This window comes from Cimex lectularius, unplaced genomic scaffold (assembly GCF_000648675.2).
Source record: "Cimex lectularius strain Harlan isolate CLEC.00 unplaced genomic scaffold, Clec_2.1 scaffold204, whole genome shotgun sequence".
Classification (NCBI taxonomy): domain Eukaryota; kingdom Metazoa; phylum Arthropoda; class Insecta; order Hemiptera; family Cimicidae; genus Cimex; species Cimex lectularius.
In genome coordinates, this window is record NW_019392743.1 from 619228 (window position 1) to 641687 (window position 22460).

General features: G+C 37.8%; 1 protein-coding gene across 4 annotated transcripts in view; it reads right to left on the reverse strand.

Moving 5' to 3' along the window:
• Positions 1-1807: 1807 nt before the first annotated feature.
• LOC106663753 (sodium-dependent serotonin transporter) overlaps positions 1808-22460 on the reverse strand; it is a 71134-nt gene continuing 50481 nt past the window's right edge. For all 4 annotated transcript variants that reach the window (XM_014388837.2, XM_014388836.2, XM_014388838.2 and 1 more), the window contains 4 exons: positions 13948-14093; positions 4426-4626; positions 4211-4372; positions 1808-2628 (listed from right to left, as the gene is read on the reverse strand). In XM_014388837.2, the coding sequence (XP_014244323.1) occupies positions 2548-2628; positions 4211-4372; positions 4426-4626; positions 13948-14093 (590 nt within the window). In that variant the 3' untranslated portion in view covers positions 1808-2547. The remainder of the gene's footprint in view (positions 2629-4210; positions 4373-4425; positions 4627-13947; positions 14094-22460) is intronic.

A 22460-nucleotide genomic window follows, 5' to 3' on the forward strand; every position in this document is an offset into this window, starting at 1 on the left:
AAAAATAATTAATTGTTACGTTTTTTAATTAATTAATTTATTTTCAATATTTCCCAACCACCTGATGACACCTTTATACAGGGTTTACTTTTTAGATGGCCCGGTTGAATTATTCTTGAAACAATGACACTATAAAAAATACGTGTTTAATGATTATTCAGAAATCGTGAGATGCGGTCTGGTGCGACGTTTTCTTTATCGTGCCAACGTTTCGATCTTTATTGAGATCATCTTCAGGGCTCAAAGTGTTTGTTGTCTGTGTAATTGTGCCATTCTTGCGTGTCGTGTTCAGAGTGCTAGTTGTTACGTGTTTAATATTTTTTAGTCTAGTTTCAAATTTTTATTTTTTTTGGAGAAAAATTGTACAGGATACGTCAGGCCCAGTTCAACTTCAAAATTTCAAATACGACCCTATGCACCTGACACATTTTAAAGGATTTTTTACGCTGAATGGTGCGATCGGATTTTAAATTGGTCAAAAAATGACAAAATTATGCGAAAAGTTAAATTAAAAAAACAAAAAAACATTTGGTTTGCTATTTATGAATCACATTTCATGTTCGAACTGCCTGCCTTGCATAAAGATGTAAAGATTTGCTCATTTTAGCCAGTCTTCACCGGTGCTCAGAGACAAGCATTTTCTATCCTTTGCCGCAGCTCTTCGACTGAGGTTGCTAGGTTATGAATGGCGTAGACTCTGTTTTTTTAAATGTCCCCACAGAAAATAGACAAGTGGAGTTAAATCGGGTGACCGAGGAGGCCAACAGATCAGGCCATGAGGTCCTATCCACCAATCCCGGAGGTGACGATTCAAATAACGTCTCACCTGCAAAGAATTGTGTGCTGGGCATCAATCAAGCTGGATAATCATTCCTTGTCGTTGTTACACCGCGATCCTTATTCCATACTCTACTCTCCTTATTTCGCTAGTCACAGAAGCAGTTCTACATCTGAACCTCATTACCGACTGCACTAGTTAGTGGATCAGGCTGAACTAGCAAAAAAGCCAACAAGTTACGTTTATGCTCAAACGTCAAACCTGCCCACCAATGCACATAAACCACAAGATAATACCTCCATCCAACCAAGTCCCCCACCTTGGGCTTTACTTTGATAGCAGGCGTTCATGGACAAGACAAGAACCTAACAAAAGATTTGGGTTATTCGAACACCTACTTTGAACCAAAATCAATACTACCTTTTACAAAACACTATAATGGCATTAGCCTTTTAATTATGAGTTTTTCTAATAATTTGAAAACACCGGCAGTAGATATATTGGCCTTTATGATATGAACTCATGATGCGGTTTACCTGGTTTAGCGATCAAGATAAACTCAGCCGATCTTCCATGTAGGTGGTACATATGGCCTGATGGCTACATTGGTGGTCTCACATCTGGACCACTGCTTTTCTAAGCAACTCCTAGAGAATCCGGCCAGTGAATGGATCGTATCCAGGCGCTTTTTTGGAGTTGATTTTAGTCTCGATTTTTTAGTCCATCTTTGATCGTCACTGCATGATTGATGTTATGTAATTTCTTCTAGCGGTTGCACGATCCATAAGTGACTTCTTTGTTTACTTACTTCCTGGATGATCAAATCTCTGCGAATAGTATTTCCCTTATATCAAGAAGTACCTGTTAGTAGTCTAATTAAGCTATTTGTTTTGCACATATGAATTTATTCATATTGACTCCAGGGCCAACTATTGGTCTGACTCCTGTCAACAGTACCAGTGATTGAGAATGAAGAAAGCAATTGAAAAGGAATGCGGGCGGGGTAACAACAACATCAAATACGGGAAAAACATTTATTGTAGATAACAAGGTAACAATTGATTTAATGATTATAATATTGTCTTTGAGAGTGTGCGGAGAGCGGCAATGGCTGGGGCCGCTTTCCTCTAGGCACAGGCCCAGTCTTAACACTGTCTTAGAGCTAAGATTGGTTACTCGAGTCATCTCTCTACGACATTTACACATATTCCTTACATTAAGTATAGTTATAAATTCTTTTAGACTTAGACATATAGTTTTTTCATTATAAATATTTTTTAATGTAATGAAACAATTGCCTTGAGTGTGCGCACGATAGTGGGAGCCCCGTGGCTGTCGGGTCCCCAAGCTTGTGGCTAGTCCACACTAATTCGTAAAGCTACACCAAACATTATTTTAAATACGTTCCATTTCAGTTTAAAAATCGACTTTGATAAGAGCCTTTCATTTTTTTTCTTTTTAAATAAAAGGGCCCTTTTTGAAATCATCGTCGGTACTAGCTTAATGTTTTGATCTACAGTCACTTAAATATATACGGTAGTTTCTCAAAAACGGGGGTGTAAGCGAATAATTAGCGTCAACGAGGCGGGGCCGGGGTTCGGAGGGGTGTGCGGAGCGACAACCCTTGCTGCATGTTCGCCCAGTTCCGACCTCCACCTCGCTGATCGAAAACCTCTCAGATGGCTGATCGCTTACCCTCCACCTCTCACGACACACTTTCCGTTCCGCTTCGTTCCTTTTCGATGAGCAAATTACACCAGCCATTCAAGTCATACGTGTGTACCGTCGGTGCCGTAGTTGGCTCGTATCACCTCCGTGTCTTCTTCTGGTTTAAGGATGATCTTGACTCTCTGCAGAACAACGACAATTAGTAAGCATTTGATGTGGTTTCATGCATCTGTTTTTCCCCTAAATTATACTAGAATTTGTAGCTTGGTCGTATTCGATCATCTCGGTCCGCTGTAACAGCGAGCAAGAATAAACAGGTCAAGACAGTCTGAAACGACCAAGCTATAGGCACATCACCCTGTAGAAGAACAACTGGTCTTAATTGTATTTTCCCATTATTTTATATAAATACATACTTTGAAAGAAAACGAATGCTTTTTCAAGTAAGGTGAAACTGTAATGTTTCTATTAGGGTTCATAAAATGTATTTTGTTTAAGTTCATAAATTCGAAGAAAGTTAAATAGGCCATCTAACTACTTATCAATAATTAATCTTTTTTATAGAGTTTTGAGCAAAGTCCAGACGCTTTTTATAAAAATAATCCACTGGTTCAATAAAGCGTTCTTATTAAAAGGTGCCATATTGACATCGTCAATTGTAACAACTTGCTCATCTTTGGTTACTTTTTGTTTATTCAATTGACAGCAAGTAACTATGGATTTAGAAAATAAATAAATAAACAAGAGTGACTGACAGCACTCTTATGAGTATTCTCTATTTAATCGAAGTTTGTTTCTTTATCATTGAAAGAAGATACTACGGCCATCGTCTTTTTAATCGGCGACGTAGGTCGGAAGGAATTCGTCGAGATGAGTGTTTTTCAAATTTATGGATTTATGCTGGTTGGAAGTACTAAATTGGTGAAAAGGGTTGGATTACGTCTTAGACAATAGAAATATTTAGGTGGTTATTGGAAGGCAACCGTAACCGAACGATTCTGGTTAGACTCCTGACAGGCCACCTAAGAAGGCACATGCACTGAATAGGAGTACAGATAGAAGAAACATGTGCAAATCCTGCCATGAAGAGAAGGAGACGTCAGAACACATTTTTTGTTTTTGAAAGTTTTTGTAGGTTCAGATTCTTGCAATTAAGAAAGGAAAAGCTGCAAGCAAGATACTGTGAGTTATAAAAACTAGAGTAATACCATAGATCTACTCAGGTCTTTAGTTTCGTTGGATAATAGGGAGCATCAACGATATTTCTGAGGATTATGTCTTTGGATGCGAAGGATGTTGGAATGTTTGACTAAATCCCACATATACAGTCTGTAAGTCAATATCGGCTTCACAATGGTGTTGTAAAGAAGCATTTTGTTTAAGTGAGATCAGTCAGGGCGTTTATCAGGAAGTCGTGAAAGTGTTCTGTAACGTTTAATAACTTATTGTCGTTTCAGTCATGTTTGAGGATTCCACTTCCATCCACGTCAGACGTCAATATATACCAAATACCGCACCTTGTCCGCAGTTAGGAGGTGTATTGGATTAACCTAAGTCCATCAGGAAAAACTTCTCGACCTACCAAGTTTAGATTACCTTCGTGGGATCCACTTCCTGCCAGACCGTATAAACTAGTTTATCGTTAACAACTTGGCGTATTTTGTCCAAATAAAAATTGAACAGCAAAAGCCAAAATTTGGATGCAAAATTTTCACTCTCCGAGTTTGACGGATGATATAGATAAAAACGATTAATCATACTAACCTCTACAAATGAACCTTTCGTCTTCAGAAATATGTAGACAATATAGATAGGTATTGTGATTAAGGAAGACGCTGTCAGCAACCATCCCACGGCAGTACTCCAAGGAGGATATTCGTGGGGAAGCATTTCCTTGTAGCTGACGAGCGACGCTACAAAGATCACCTGAAAATTTTAACGTTAATAACAAACAAAACACTTGCATGATTAATATTTACCAATAGGAATATCGGGCTGATGTACGCCCAACACAGTCTCCAGAAGAGGCCCGGCTTGTGGCCCAGCATCAGCTCAATGTCGGATGAAAACCTGTCCACCCCGTAGATCCAACAGACTCCCGCCGCTTCGACGAACACGACGAACAATATCGCAAGCCCTGGGCCGAACACGTTCAAGAAATCGACTAAATAGACACCACCCTTGGAAAAAGAAACGAACAAATTAGATGCCTTAAACCAAATATTTAACTTTAAAATTAAGTAACTATCATCCATTCAGTACAATTCACTGAAGTAATGTTGTCACACCAAGGCTATCATTGAGTACCTACAAACGTTCACTGACGAAGAGAGTCGCTTGTGCGAAATATGTCCATTTCACGTAGAAATTGAAAGCAACACGAAAAGCCCAAATTTGAGCAAAAATTTTGTTTTTAAGGTGGTGGAAAATGCCGATCACTCTCTCCCCCTCTCTCTCTCTCCCTCTCTCCCGACTTTCAAGAATGGATAAAATTTGAACCGTCATGTTTTAGCCAATTTAAGCTGTATAAATTTTGCTCCAAGGACTTTTTCAAAAAGTGACCAGGGAAGGGGTAATTCTGACTTTTTCTTACTTTGGCCTTTTGGGATGCGGAATGCTTGTGTTGTTCCACTAACCACTTTTTACCTAATAACGGAAATTCACTTTATAATAAAGTTTTTAATTATAGATATAATATAAACAAAAGAAAACAAATAAGAAGAAAAAAGTTATATCAAGCAGGAGTGTGAATGACAAAAAAAAGAAAGTAAGGAAAAATAGTAAGATTTAAAGGATCCCTGTTACTTTTTGAGAATTAATAGAACAGTATACAACAGTTTGCAGTTAATTTCATAATATCGACAATCATTGCATAACTAAAAGCCACTCATATCTCACTCGCCAGGCGTGCCGAGCAAAAGATATTATCGATGAGGGAGATTTTTGATTGGTGAGATATTCCAGAATTTCAGATCTGGAAATAACGGACTTTCCCAAATATAATACACGCAGTTCTGAAAGCAGAGAGCAAATTCCCAGAAAGTGATACACATCTTTCCGTGCATTACTGTTACAGAGAGGACAGATTTCATTGTATGGGTCATTTACAACCGGGTTTAAATTTCAGATATAACAACTCTCCTCTTAATTTAAAACGCCATCGAGAGTATCTAAGGTTAAGGTTCTGGGAAAGACTGGGTATGAAGGACAGTGAATGCTCAGCGAAAATTGCCTTATACATGCAAAACCGCTTTGTACTTTTTGCTCTGTCCGTAGCCTCTTCACGATGAACTTCGTTTATTTTATTAGGGAGTTTTAAAAGTTCAAAGAGAATCTCTTGAACATCGGTATTTTGAAGAGGGCAAGAATATTTTTTTGTTAGAGATTGTCATTGCCTGAACCAGGAAATGTTCTTTCTAATTATCTGTCGAGCGATAATTTTAGGCAGACGATCATCCGGAAGGCCCACCTTAGATATTTATTTTAGATGTATGAAAGGAAAGGGGGCAAACCGTATTCAAGGGTTAGCATGTAATTTGGGGAAATAGATGGTAGACTGAGAGGTTTCTTCACAAAACATCTTTTAAATGTTTCCAAAACGTCATAAGCCTGGAGTCCCCAGACTTGAGCGTCGTAACATGCAACAGAGCGCAGGACACGGTTGTAAACTTTTAGTTTGGCTTCATAAGGGACAAGATTATTTCTAAAGAGATTTACCCAAATGCAATTTAAACCTGTTTTTTGCAGCAGCAATTCTAGTGTGATAGGGAAATAAAAATACCTCCCAGATTTTTATACTTGTTCACCACCTCGATTTTATTACCCTTGTAGAACCATCTTTCGGAGGTTGCTCGGAAATTCAACTTTTCTGTGGCAGTTTGGCTTCGAATAACATATTGAAACAATAACAATACTTATGGTAAAATCGGGAGAGTGATCGGTTTTTTCCACGAGCGCGCAAAAAATCGCGAATAACTCGAAAACGGTTGAGATATCGAGCAAAGTGGAAGGTGATCAATTGAATGCTTACTAAAATTGTCTATTGATTGCTAAATGGCGTCGCTCCAGGACGATTTCCTGGCTCCACAGCTCAATTTGAAGTTTTCGCAAAAAATGCAAAAATTGACATGTTCCAGAACTTTTGATTTACTGGTAAATGACTGACACAAGAAAAAGATTTTAAAAAACCTTGTTGTTCAGTGTAAAATTTTCTAAACTTTGAAATCTAGCGCAGGTCTGTGACTTAAAAACTGAGAAAATATGCATTTTTTCGTGCAAAAACCAGATGGTCGGTTTCTTTTGATGGGCAGTGTTGTCCACAAACTGCGAAATAGGATCAGAAAACTTCGTATTCCTGTCACCTTTATCAAGTCCTCTCCTTAGCAGCCAATCGACTCAATTTACCTATTTGTCATTCTTGGTCTTCAGACCTACCTGTGAGATGCCTAACATTACACTGGTCACAAAAGTGCAAACCATCAAAAATCATTAAGATTGGTTATCACTGATCACTCCATGTTACATTGGGTTCGCAACAGCAGAGGTTAACCCTCAGAGTGCCGGTGTTTTTCAAAAAAAGCACTTTGTAAGTATGTCGGGTTCGAATACAGGGCCGCTGGATTCGAACCCAACCCTTTACCTTACAGTGATTTCCACTTATCCCAAGTTGCAAAAGAACCCGCCAACGCATCTCTCTATCATAGTAGCAACTTTGAGAGTAACTAGAATAGCATTATGTGATTTACCTAGCGAAACGTTCGTTAAAAAAAACATCCTATATCATTATGTTTTTCAGTAGAGTTGTCTATTCTTCTGTATCCCATTGTGCATTTCAAAGTTCATCCTTCGACAAAGTATAACCCTGAATGGATCGATGCTTACCACATATTCACGTAAATCAAGAAATTCATTCCTTTACTTTCTTCTCTCTTTCTGTTGAGTAAGGTTTACTCTTTCTCCCATTGGGTTGTTCTGTCTTGTCTTTTTGCTTTTCTCATGCCAGCTTTCCTGTATCTGTTTTATTCATTAGTTAACCTATTTTTTAATGTAAACTAAGAACGAAACAAAGCTGAAAATCATGCTTAATGAATAAAAAATGTGGCCGTTTAGGTGTGCTTCGCCGGCAGAAGAGGTAATGTCGGACGGTTGTCCTTTAAGTCCACCAAGAAGGACATCGATTCGATCTCTTGGTGAAGGGCCTTCGGCAACCCTGGCCAACTTAGTGTCAACTTTCAAGAGGCCGGCCCTTCCCCATCCCTTGTGCGTCAACAATCTGGATTGGCAATACCCTTCTGCTTAAAACCGTCCGAACTACTTGGACGGGCTTCGAAGACTTCCCTATCCAAACAGAACAACGCCCACGATTTCAATATTAACACCGAAATCTAGAGTCCGAGAAAGAACAATGTTTTTTAATTGTCTTCGGCCGGGCGATATTTGATGTCATAATTATAAAGTTTTTGTGTGAACATAAATAAAAAGTTGATTTGTGATTTTCTTAAAGTCCCTCATCATACACCCCAAAGGTGTAAATGCTAAGATTACCTTTATTATACTGTATCCATTTGAAAGAACTTATCGCTTAGATATGATAATAGATAAATAATTGGTCATACAGCCGGTAACTGAAGTTGAAAAATGCTTATTATTATGTCCAGATTTTTTTTTTTTTTTTTAAAGATACAACCCTATCGATGTTACAACCTGCTGAAACATTTATGATATAATTCCAATAAAATAACGGTCGGAGTTATTATTTTATTAAGCCGTTACGAGGGGAAGGGCCAATTTTATTATGGTGTGAAACTAAGGAAGAAAAGCTTTTCCACTGCTAATAAGAAAGTCGAAAGAAATCTCACCGAACCATGTCGGTATAATCCGACGATAGATTGCACTAGTTGGCCGGAGGGATCTCATACAATGCTAATACACTCACGCCTCATTGTTCTTCTCTCGGTGCATTCCATTACAGGCCCTTTTACTCTACTTTCATTACTTAGATCTTTTGCCGTTCCGTTTCTTTACCACTCATTCATATGGCCTGAGCGAGGACCACGACCTTTTTTACCCAATTTTTTGCTGGCCAAAACAGAAATCTTAAAATGTAAATGTTTTGTGAACTTTGGAATAAGAGTGACAATATACAATTGATCTCTTACAGGACGTTAAAGCCAATAAACGTGTCAATTCCATTAGGACGATGGAATCTAAAGAATTCACAATAAACGCCTTTTATTTAAAAAATACCATATACAACATTTTTATTATTATTAGGGTGTTTGGTGTTTGTAGTGATGCCTATTTCATGTGTGATTTAATTTATTCTTTCTTTACAACAATTTTACATTGTGGCCACGATGACCATTATGGTTATTAGAGGACAGCTCCTGAATCCCTTGGATTTTGGTTAAACTTTTCATGAATGTATTAGATGTTTTTTCTCTACGAAAATATGTCTTAATTTGCTCTAAAGATGTGGTGGTTTGAAGAACCAAGGTCAGGACTATAGGGTCAATATAATATAAGTTTGATTACGAACATGTATTAACCTCTTGACATACAAGCTCAAAATTGCATACGCATGTAGATATATAAAAGCTTGTATAAAGTTGTACCTATCGCATCTCGCAAGCCACCGGCAATTCCACCTTTTGTAATTTACAATAACTTACCGGCAAGCCTTGGGAATCACCCATCGTGGGTGTTGACAGTCCGAGGTCAGAATTGGGTCATATGCATCCAGCAGCCTAGGTTTGGCTCCAGGGGCTGTAATCAGCTAGGTCATTACAGCAGCACCCAACGCAATCAGTTCCTAAATCCATTCAAACTTTGACTCACCCTTAAATACATTCTTATTTATACCATTACTCAGTTAGGCTAGTGGAATACTAGACATTCCTTCATCACCCCTTCCAGCTACTACATAACGAACCTAATTGGGTGTAGATAGGGTACTTAATATTCTGTCTTCGACTCTCTCACATTAATCATTCACGCTAATAAATAATTCACTTTCAGTACACACCGGGGTCAAAAAAAATAACAGTGCTACATGTAATTAAACCTTGTTTCATCCAAGAATCGGAACAGAGGACCCTGAAGTCCCCCCCCTGGACCCTGTCCATGTCAGGTGGCATTCCTCCGCGCTCTTTATTCGGAACAAAATAATTGCACCCTTCAACTGAGCGGACACATCGGGCTTTGGCCAAAAAGTACGTGTCCGTGGGTCAACCTCGCTTACTCTTCATCGGATGAAGATGACTCTTCTTCGAGCCAGGACCTCCAACGCCAACTATCGACAGTGCTTATGATACGTGAAAGCTTTTCTGCCGATCCAGCCTACTTTTTGATTGCAGTTTTAGCATCAGAGGGCCGGATTGCAGTGGTTAATACGGAGGTTGGGACGTCCCGGCCTTGTCCGCCTTTCAATACCATCTTGACCTATGTGGCCACGTACTCAGGTACTCAGACAAAAATCACCGATTTGCCGAGACGCTCCAGTTTATAGTATTTCTCCAACAAGGGCACAACGAGATGGTCAATGGAGGTCGGTCACGGACAGCAGTAACTGCGATGATGGAGCCGGTTCATACCCCAAGCGCATGACAAATCTCGTTCGATTCCGCTGTGTAAACGCTACAGTGCGGCAGGAGCGAACACCAAGTGCGTTTGATCCACTCTTTTAAGAATGGCATAGGCTTCAATAGTTGAAATGCTAGGCCGAGTTCTACTATTGACTTTGGTATACTCCATATAAATATGGCATTTGAGAACAATTTTTAATAAAACATTCTCAGGATATCACCTTGTTTGTGAGTTATTAAATTTTCCACCTGAGATTCTGCTGGGAGTCACTTTTTCGACAACGCTTCCACCTTCCAAACATCATCCAATGGGCATGAAGCACCCCACTATTTAAACAGGGACACAATTGTCTTGACAAGTCGGACGTTCTCACGATTATTAGCTCACAGCCGATCGAGACATTCTGTACCAACATATATTTGCTTCTACAACCTACAATTCATCCCTGCCATTTTGGTTCGCACTGCCTGAGAGTCCACAGCGTTCAACTATTTCAAAAACAGCATCTCCCACACGACCCAGTCCTAAAACGTCTTCAAAACTTTCGAGGATTTTTTAATAAAATGTTCTTTAATTAGCTCGTGTTTACCCGTTTAGAACCGCGTGCATTGGATTTTGATTGTAACAGTCGTAATAGATTTTACGTTTTGAACGATGGTCTGAAGGAGCAAGGTCATGATCTTGATCTAGTATTAGTTTTGGCTCATTAAAAAAAGCTTGTTGAAATAGAACGTGCTTCTTATCCTTCTATTAATATCCATTCAAAACCTTGTCGCAGAAAGTATTTTTGACTTAAAGTACTTCACGTTGAATTTAGTAAACCGGCATAAATTGAGGCAACAAACTATGCAACACTCATTCTACGAGGCAGCATCACTCGTTGGAATTTCAATTGGAATAAGCCTACTCTTGTATGAACGTATGACCTTAGACGAAAATGGTGGTAGTCTGAGGAAATAAAGTCAAAATTAAAGGATGGATGGTGTAAAAGCAGGATTTAAACCATTTCACCAAAGTAGTGTAAATGCATCTTTTGGAATAGAGTTGAGAATTCCATAGTGCATAACTCCTTTACAATTCCAAACGAATAAAAACTTGTCCTTATTTTAAACATCAACTGACTTCACCTTCCAGCCTATAAGGAACTCGATGTGTTCAGATTCCATCGAGTGAGTCTGGAGTCCAGTCCAGTGACAGATAACATTTCTTTAGATTGGAAGATACAACATCTAATGCATTTTGAAGAACGAACGTTATCATTCCAGGCGATGTTCAATTTGCTGCAATATGTACTCAACTGGAACTTCTTCACGTGGCTTCTTTTTTTCTTTTTTTTTTCAACTTAGATAGTTTATTGTTGGATGTGTTACATTCCATTAAGTGTGTTCTTTTCAAATTTCAAAATTCGAAAAATGTAGCTTTTTGGTGGTCATAAAATTTCTTCTCAAATAATGGCCAATATAGTAAATCATTAAAATGAAATCATACTAATAACATTTGAGAGATTCAAAATAATTTAAAACCCTTTAAAAATATGAAAATTAGTCATTTTCAAAGTTTAAACCCCACAAAATTTAAAAAAGACAACTATTTATGTTTTGAATAAATCATGGTCTAACATAAAATTAATATCATCAAGTTGAATTACTAATTTTTCAATGATACGTTGTAGTGCAAAACATTGTTTTAAGCCAGATTTTATCTGCTGGAAGAAAAAAAATAATAATAACCGTTAAGTGACTGTGGCTCATTGCAAATGACAGTTGTTATCTAAATAATTATAGAAAGGAAGGTCGCTGAGAAGGGATGAGGGCGGCCCTTTAACTCCTCCTGCAGGCACTCCCCGGCTTTCAACCCCCCTCTCAGATAACCACCGGACATTACATTATACAATACTCCAACAGTGAGCATTCATCAAGAAGGCAACCATTTATCACAGAAAACTCGTCTTAATTGTACCAAGAGCGGAAGACCGATTCCGTACTTTGAGTGGAAAGTTGTTAAAACTAAGTGTGAATTAGACATTAAAAGGTCAAAAAATTGAATGTAAAATTGATTTTTTAACTGAAATATTAAAAGCGTGTTTGTCTTCTATAATAACAAACTGAAATGACAAAAGAAACACAGAATTATCAAATGCTTATCCGTCCCTCCATCCGCTTTCTTACTTGTCATGAAACTTCCATAGAAAGAGCATGAAAAATTTTAACTAATTATTTTAAGTTGGTAACATTGCTACCACCCATGCTGATTATTATAACATGACTTAGTTACAGTTGATTAATAGCTCCATAGTTGATCAAATCACTTGTTTGTTGGACATGCAATTTAACGATTTTTATTTATTTATTTTTTACGAGGGTTCGCAACAGCAGAGTTCATATCAACCCTCGGGGTGCTGGTGCTTTTAAAAAATAAGCCCATTGTAAGTATGTCGGGTTCGAATGCAGGGCCTCTGGATTCGAACCCGGGACTTTTACTTTACAATGATGTGTGCCTAAACCATTGCGGTCAACGACGCCCCTTTTAATCCTTGTTGTTAGGTCATGTTATTTATCTTTGCAGAATTTGATGAAGTGGGATGTGGTTAAATAGTCCTTTTTTTTCCACAATTCCTTCTTTCCACAATTTTTCAAATCCTAACCAAAAGAGGACTAATAGTATTTAAGTACATGTCCTTATTCGATCTTCCTGTCCAAATATTGTATATTGTGTTTTATTCTTAGGAATAACACAATTATACGCGATTCCAATTCTGCGTGAATACCCTAATGTAAAGAAGAAGAAGAAGAAGAAGAAGAAGAAGAAGAAGAAGAAGAAGAAGAAGAAGAAGAAGAAGAAGAAGAAGAAGAAGAAGAAGAAGAAGAAGAAGAANCTACGAAATACTGTGCACGGAAGGAGGGGAATAGCCAGGAAAGTTGGAAATACAACCCCGGACACCCGGGATCCCCGTGGGGTGCCGTACACAAATCTTACGCAACAATTCAAAATACGCTTCAAACGCGCGTTCTCCCTCTCCGAGAGACCACCGTGTGCCAAACAGCTATAATCGAAGAAGGGAAGTATAAGGAAAGATACAAGGAGTTTAGGTAAGAGAAGCCAGGACCGACGGAACAGGCTGAGGGAGGCGATGGAATGGCGGGAAATTTGGGAAATGTGGGAATGCTAGGAAAGGTTTTGTTCTAAGACTACTCCTAGGTTTTACCACCTACCACGTAACTTGGAGAAGGAGGAATCTAGCAGTTGACTAGACGCCCCCGTAATTACATCCTAACTGTAGGTACTAACTTACAATGTTTTTAAACAAAGAACTGTGTGTCTCGTGTGATGAAAAACTGGTTTACAAGTGCAATCTTGATATAGGGCAATGGCTAATTCACATCAAAAGGTTTGTCAGTTGCTTCAAGATGAATAATTTATGCTATTTTGTGGCTCGAGATTTTCTTTAAACTCTGAACTCTACTGGGAACAGTTAGAAAGAATATAAGAGAAAATGCAACAGTTTTACGACAACTGCAAAGGCGTTATATTCCAGCAAGATAACACTCGGCCTGATCAACCCCAGAGTTGGACTTACGAAAATTAAACGACATTCACAAAATCAACCTTCCTCTTCGTTCCCATATAGTCCTGACTTCACTCCTTGTAAGATAAAATTAACAATTTTGCAGACAATAAAATTGCTGTGTAAGAAATCGACAACCCATACCAAAGAGTGGTACCACTGTGGAAATTACATACTAGCCGAATACTAGTGGTATTGAATCATGAGTTTTATACACCCTATTATGGCATTGCAGTGCCTTGACTATCTGCATACTTAACAACAAAATTTCTCTTTTAATAAACAAACAAAACATTCAATACGGTTTATAAGCAGTGTGATATGCTCGAATTGACGGAAAAAGTGTACATACGTATGTCGTAGTGGGCAGGGCACAGATGTAGACGCCGATGAGCAGAACTGCGACGAACAACTCTCTATTCCTCCCGAGCAATCTGGGATACTCGTCGCACAGTGCTGTAATCATAGCTTCCATCCCACCAAAGGTGCTGTCCAATCCTGGGATAAGTAAAAAATCGAATCAATATATTGAATTTTTAAATTAATCGATAAGTAAAAGGTTGTTTCAATATATAAAATGGAAAATTTATAGAAAACAGACTGTAACAAACATGTAACTTCTATTTTTTTACAATAGTAGTGATGGTGAAGATAGGAGATTTAGAAGTAGGGGTTTATGTTCTGCAAGCACTGCAGCCTTCTGGATCATTGTACTGTCCTAGTTCCTTGGTTCAGCCTTTCAATTCCATCCTTTTCCTTTGAAGTCATTGACTGTCGTTACTACAGTTACTTTCTCTTGCTTTTCTTTTTGTATCCCAAGTTATGTCTCCATTGAGCGGTTGGTTCGCACTCGAAGATGATACAGGTGGCTGTTTCTTCCTTGTCATTGCTTAATATAAAAATAAAATCATTATCGGATATACCCTTTTGAGTAGATGTTTTCTCAGGTGCCAGGGACGAAGTTTGATATGTTTACATCCCCTGGAGTTTACCCACGTCTCATTGTCAGACATGAATCACTTGCATTGTCTTTTTGCATCCATTCTGTGATAGAGGATTTTGTTTATTTTTTGTTATTCCAATAATAGGTTCAGGACCTATATATGGACATTCAGATCCTCCTCTGGCTGCGTTGCTTTTTCGTTACTCAAAACTCTCATGTGTCCTAGTACCCCGGTACCTATGTTATTATCAGGTGGATGTATTTCCGTAGGTTTTGGAGATATTTTGATGCAAACATTGACTAATTTTAATGTGTCTTTTTATATGCTAATGCTTTTATGGCTGTTTGCCTATCCGATCTTATGAGGATTTTTGCCAGTTTAACTTATATTAAAATTTTCCAACGCAACAGCATTGGCACAAGCACATAAATTCAATTATTTATGACTTTATAAGTTTTTTATCTGTAAAATATGTATATAAAATGAGTCTATTCGTAGAAACTATAGATAGTTCGTTCGCGCTCACCATTATTGGTGTGAAGGATGCTGTTTTTGCTACGTAAATAATACAAACCTTAAATTTATATTTCTTTATTGTAAAATTATTTACTTATAAAAATCAGTAAATAACGATCAACCATAATGTACAATTTTTAAAATTAATTTGTTTGTCTAGATATATTATCTATACTTCGAACCCAGCAGTTCCATCCAATTTACTTCAAAAACGTCTCAAGTCTTTTTTTTATTTTAGATCTATTTTCTTGACTAAGTGTCGTGTGATGATTTTCTTTGAACATAGCGTCAAACGGTTTGGCATACAGAGGAACATGAGAATAATTTTCCGGCTGAAACTAATTGCGCTTTGGTATTCCGTAAACCGAACTGTTACCGTCAAAGGTGTGGCAATCGGCATTAACAGCACAATCACGTATGAAGCTCCAGTTATAACATAACGGAACTGCGTTAATGTTTATATGTAAATCGTTTCAGCCAAACGCACATTTGAGCAATTTCAGCCAATATCTTTTATATTTTTGGTATCAAATTTTAAAGCAGCAACATTAAAAATAGAATAAATTGTCTTGTTTCACTTAAAAAAGTTATATACACGGGGGATTGACGCTTGCGATTCTTAAAGTTAAATTATTTGCCGTATCTCATGCTGAAATCCTATCTAACAGACTTGCTTCAGGGTAGGTGCGTCAAAGAGTTTTCGGAAATCAGACTGATACAAGGAACATTCTTGGTCCCATCCTTTATATCATCTATACTACTGACTTATGTACCATCATCACTACCTATGCGGACGGTACTGCAATTTTGTCCTCTAACTCGAATCCTATCCAAGCTATCTCCAACATCCAAGAATACCTGGTGCTTTTCGAAGGCTGGTGCAAAAAGTGGAGGACAAGACTGAATGAAGAAAAATGTATTCAGTGTACGATCAAGTTGAAAAAGCAGCCTGTACGTCAACAACAAAGAGATCCCGACTTACATTGAAGCCTTTTTTTATTAGTTTTATTTAGCATTATTGTCTGTACAAAAAAATTTACACTTTTAACAATTTGTTGTTAGTGAAGGATCTGGCAGACCATGGGGGAGAGGAGCCGGTCACTGGTGAGACGAAGTTTAGGTCTGGGTTGGGGGGGGGGGGGTTTAAGAGGTCACTGTCTTTTAGGCGGCGTGAAGGATTGTTAGGATTAAAAGTTGAAGGGAGGGCTTGAACTAGTGGATTGGTGTGGGAGGAGAGCTTAGAGTGGAAGTTGAGGAATTGCGTTTGGATCAAGTCACGAATCGATGTTTATGTATTTTTTGGATGGTTTGATTAGCGATATAGAAGGGAGCAGTAAGGATGCGGCGGAGGATTCTTGATTGAAAGAACCGGATTCTTTGGATGATGGATGGCTTGGTTGAACATCACAGCTCGACTCCGTAAGTCCAAATTGGTCCAATTAGTGTGTCCGGTATACGGTTAGTTTGTTGTGTGTACTCATTGACAATTTGGGTCCGAGTAGGCGTGTGAGTTGTCCTTATCTTCAGTTCAGTTCTTGTTTTTTTTTGTTGTGTGTGTACGTTCCATGTAAGTCTGCTGTTTAAGTAAACTCAAGGTAGCAGATTTGATTAAAGGATTACCTCAGTTAACCATTAATGAACAGATACCTCTTCTACCTGTGAACGTCACGTGCCGGCTTTTTTATTCATTTAGCTTCATATCGTCACCGAGTGCTCCAGTCGGGAATGACGACTATACGCAGACAACGGACTGACGTAGAATTCCTCATACTTAAGAGATAACAACTTAACTACAAAGAGTTCTAGGAATGAAATCCGTCTTGACCGTCCACATTGAATTAACCTTAAGCAAGACTTTACAGCGATCAACTCGGACAGACAGGGTAGAATTGTGTGGTTCTGCCAGTCCATCCAACATTCAGCGCATAAAATCCTTCCAATCAAACGTCACCAGACAAATCGTCAGCTACTTATTACGTCACTAATTCCAAAAGTTTCACATCAACCCTCGTTCCATCATAACCATAACCATACTGCTCGAGATCTCTCTACACATCCCCATCCCGACGATGGCCTCGATATCTCCCCTTAATCCCTCACACTTAGTGCCAGCATTTCCGAGGGCATGTGTCCTCCGGGTGCAGCACTAGCATTAGTGTAAGTGCTGTGACCATGTGAAAAAACAAAACGTGGTCACATTTGTAATATTTACAAATATGTATAGGCTCAATCAGCCATAATCTGTCTTGACTCTAAGAGATAGAAAAATAAATGTTTTAACGTGGTAAACGTTTAATCTCTCGTGTACTGACTTACTGTTTTATTTAGGTGGAATAAGCGTAATATTATGCTGGAATGCGTGAAAAAATTAACAAGAGTAATAATTATTTAAATGTAAATCAATATTTGCATTTCTTGTTAATTAAACGCACCAAGTACCGAGTTCAGGGGTCGTTATTCGCGTCGAAAAGTGTTTTCTTATTGTACTTTGCATAAAGTTTAAAAAGGGGCTTACAAAAGACAACGGTCATTCCATGAAAGTCTGCCTTGTCACCTTAAAGAATCTTGAGCCAGTTCACCGAGAATTATTATCTATGAAAAGATAAGCGGCAACTTTCTTCTCTCAATTCTAAATGGGGCTTGTGCCGCTTCGCCGGTCTTGATATATCAGCCGATATAATTCCGTGTAATTGTACTTTACGTTTAGACTACAAGTTGAGACGACTAGAACCTACTTTGAGCTAATACCCATTAAGACGTATCATAGTTAGTTTATTAGATTTATCCTAGTGAAGACGTCAATTGTGTTGCGGTTCTAGTCAAAAGGGACGTCATTAGCCATCCATTCATGGTGGTCGACTAACAATTGACCCTTTCCTAATCTAAAGAAACATGTTTGCATGTTACTTATCTAAGGTGGGAATGTGTCAGTAAAAGCGTATAATGAATTCAAATGGAATGTGGATTTTGAAAACGGTTCATATTTTAGGAAGAAATGCTTTTAGTAAGTCATCTACGAGAAATCTTTCTTTAGTGTAAATCGATTGAAATTATGAGCTGATTGTGATTCAATTGAAGTCAAGTCAAAAATAATAGAGCAAAACTGCTGAATACAAATCGTTGCAATATTTTTGAAATAGCCTTGAAATGATTGATTAAATTGGCCGATTAAATCAGTTTTTTTTTTTGCTCTTGATAAGCGTTCAGTTAGCAACACGTTGATCATTACAATAAAATTTAAAAATAGCTGGAGCAGGCCAGGCCAACTGTGTGAGATTTTATTTTTCTACAAACGACCGCCAAACAATATCCGTATTTTAAAATTTATTTATAAATATCATAAAGTCCAATTTGATTCAATTTTGGAGGGAAAAGTAATAAAATAATCTTAATAATTAAAAATTTATTCACATGTCATTTTTAAAATAAATTCTATATAATAATTTTTTATAGATTTAGTTATTTATTTTTCTTGTTATTCAAACACCCGTTTACAACTTTATAAATTTTATTAATCTTTATAAGAGTCTTTATTTAATTAGCAAAATTTTCTATCAAAATTAAAACTGAAAAAAACGCGATGAATGGATCTTCAAAAAGAAAATTTAAATTTGGTTCTTCGTAGCCTTCCTTGAGCCATAGAACAACGCGGCATATTACTTGCGAATATTTTTTTTAAATAATAATTGTGATGCCACCTGCTTGGGCACGGATTATCCCTAATCCCATTCGGTCCTTTCCCAAAAACCATTCGCCCCGCGGTTTTTGAACAGCACTTGGCAAACCTCTGTTTTCTTGTACTCTGCCAACCCTCTAGTCCAAAATTTTCCTTATTTGGTGCGTTCAAAATCAATTTTCGAAAATACATCACTATCGTAGCTGTTTGGAAGTCCGGATCCCAAAAATACGACTTGGAATTCATTTTCTTCCCATTATTCTTTCAATTGTTTTTGTTCTTCACATTTTTAAAATTAATTTTCATTTCAACACTCTTTTGGTATAACTCAAAAATGGTCGATCTTACCAAAATTTTCCTTTCAGTAAAAGTGTCATAAAATAAGCACTAGAATCGAATTGTTCAATAAAAATATGGGATTCTAATTTAAAATGACAAAGTTACTGTCATTTCCCAGCTAGATGAGAATGTTACGTTATCCGTTAGCACCACGCGATTCATAGCCCAAATTAACCTGGGGTTTGCATGTGACCAATTTTTGCTAAAGTTAACCGTTTCCGAATTAAATGGGTGGACTATAGAAGTTGATACACCCTGCATATACGACTAAAAATACTTTTTATATATTTTATACAGTTACGAAAGCTTTCATCCCTACTCATATGTATCATTTCTTTGATGAACTTTCTGCTAAAATATTTGCATTACTCTACAGCTTTCTCAACAACCAAGCCAAAACACGATGATGATTAACTATAGTTAGAAAATTAAGATGAATTACTTTCACACTCACAATAATGGCAATTTTTTAAATATTAATTAATCTTTATGTAAGGTATTGATTGAGATAAAAAAGTCAGCGTCACGAGAGGGATTCGAACCCACGACCTTCGGCTAAATACGCCGCTGCTCTACCACTTGAGCTATCGTGACTTCGATCCACTCGGGCACTAACTTCCCATCTCAACCCAACCTTTCAAATTTTCCCTCCTTTTTGCCATTTTTCAAATGTTGTGTAATCTAGTTGATTCTATTTGGAAGTTAGTGTCCGAGTGGATCGAAGTCACGATAGCTCAAGTGGTAGAGCAGCGGCGTATTTAGCCGAAAGTCGTGGGTTCGAATCCCGCTCATGACGCTGACGTTTTTATCTCAACCAATACCTTAAATAAAGATTAATTAATTGAATGATGTAACGATGAGCTGGGTTATCGACCTGCTGGAAACATGAAGTTTTTCGGAGGATCTACGGAAGAGGTCAACACAGAGAAAAAAACTTCCTTTCAGTTTTCGCCGAGCTTTCGACAGTTTTTATACTGTCATCTTCAGGGCCTGTTTTATTATCATATAAAAACAACAATTAAAACCATGAAAAAACAATTGCACAAAAATTAACAATTTGATATATCTTACTTTAACCTTAATGGGGAAATAAAAAGGAACATGGTGTCGTGGGCACCGAAGTACATTACGTTTTTTGGTGCTCAGCATCTAAACGTTATTCAAAATTTAATAAGTTAACAATTAAAAAATTACAACTGTACAAGGAAAACGTGGTCGAGCCCTAGATGACAGTATAAAAGCTGTCGAAAGCTCGGCGAAAACTGAAAGGAAGTTTTTTTCTCTGTGTTGACCTCTTCCGTAGATCCACCGAAAAACTTCATAATTGAATGATGTTGTTTGGTGAATCGGACCACGAAATCTAATGAATTTTTAAATATTGTATATTTTCATTCGAGTAATTTCTATTAAATCATTATCCTCTCACTGGCTTCTTTTAATTATATGACATTAGATTGAAAATTGCCACGGTGATGGTGATTCTTAGAACTGTTGAGCTTCAGTTGTCAATAGCTGATATCATTGCTGAGATGACATACCAAGAACGAACTATCTGACACCTTGATCTCAGAAGATGTTTCTGCATTATAACAGTCACGTATAGGAGAAAGATTAGAAAATCGAGCGAAACAATCAGGATTGTAAATTTCCCGTAAAGAGGGGCAAATATTTTAAAATTCATAAGAACGTGTAAACATATTTATTCGACAGGCTCGTTGAACCGGGACGAGAAGAACCGACGGTTAAAAGAGATAGTTAAATGTTTGACAGCGGTTTACCTAAAAGGTCGACAGAGACAATCGACCATTTCACTGACAGTGGTTTGAGACCGGCGGTGTTTCCCTGTGGTGGAAAAAATTCACTGAGTGTCTGGTGGGGTGAGGGTTGCGAGCTCTCTACCAAGCCGACAAATATTTGAATTGTTCCATCAGAAGTAATCTTCTGAATACAAGAGTCAGGGCGAGGCGGTGTTATAATGAATGGTCCGACCGTTCTCATTTCCGACTTTCACCCCCCCCCCGCAAATGTTATGTGCATAGTGCTTTTTGGAGGGAAAAATGAAATATGGCCGATGCCCTATATAACGAGCATCTTGCGTAAACAAAATCAAATACAATTATTTTAAAAAATCGATCAATATTGGCTAATTGAATATCAGCAAAATTTAATCAAGCAACTCCATCACCATTACTTTGTTGATCTTCTTAAAAACTTGAAAAACATACTAAAATATATCTAGTAATTTTAAGAAAATCGACAGAAAAAATATTCGATTCGCCTAAAATTAAAAACATCCCAACCTTCATTGGTCCTCCCCTTGTTTCTGTCTCTCAATCTTAAAATTCCCACAATATTTTTTAGTTAATGTACGACACTTTTGGTCCCTTTCGAAAATTCTAAATGTAAACCATGTTTGTACTTTTACATTTTTAAATCTTTGGACTTTCTTCTAAGTCATCGAAGGCCATTCCCTCTCTTCATATTTTCCTATCCATGCTGGTGTCCCTCAGGGTAGCGTTCTGGCCCCTACACTGTACCAGGTTTTCACAGCTGACATGCCATCTCATCCCGAAACCACCACATTCACATTCGCGGACGATACGGCAATTTTCTCCAGCAACTCCGATCTTGTCATTTCCACTCGAAACCTCCAACAACACATCATACTACTAGAGTCTTGGTGTAAAAAGAAAAGGATAAAATTTAACACAGAAAAATCCACCCACAATACCTTCACTCTTCGTAAAAAGATCTTCCCCCCCCCTGTTTTCTTAAACAATACTCCCCTCCCAACTGCGGACAAGGTGCGGTACCTCGGATTGTACATCGACAGACGCCTGACGTGGAATCCTCACACAAGACTAAAACGTCAGGAGGTTATGACACGATTTAGAATTCTTGCACGACTTAGAATTCTTGCACGACTTCTTGACAAACGCTCTAATTTACCTCTCAAAAATAAAAGGCTGCTTTACAACACCATAGTTAAGCCGATTTGGACTTACGGACTGGAAGTGTGGGGTTCAGCCAAACATTCCAATATCCACCGCATTCAAACTGCCCAGTCTATAATACTACGAAAAATACTAGATGCTCCATTTTATGTATCGAACCAAACTACACATACAGATTTACATATTCCTTTCGCACAAGATGAAATACGTTTCCGTTACCGTAAATTTCATAAAAACCTCCCAACTAACGTAAACCAACACATCAGAAACCTCTCATCCCGACGAATCCCCTCAAACCCTCCCCGCCGACTGAAGAGACAATGGCCGCGAGATCTCCTAGGAAGTGATGGTGATGACAGTAAAAGTGATAATGACACTCGTACCAATTGAACAAACAATATTATTGTAACATTGGAGTAATACCAATGGGTGTTTT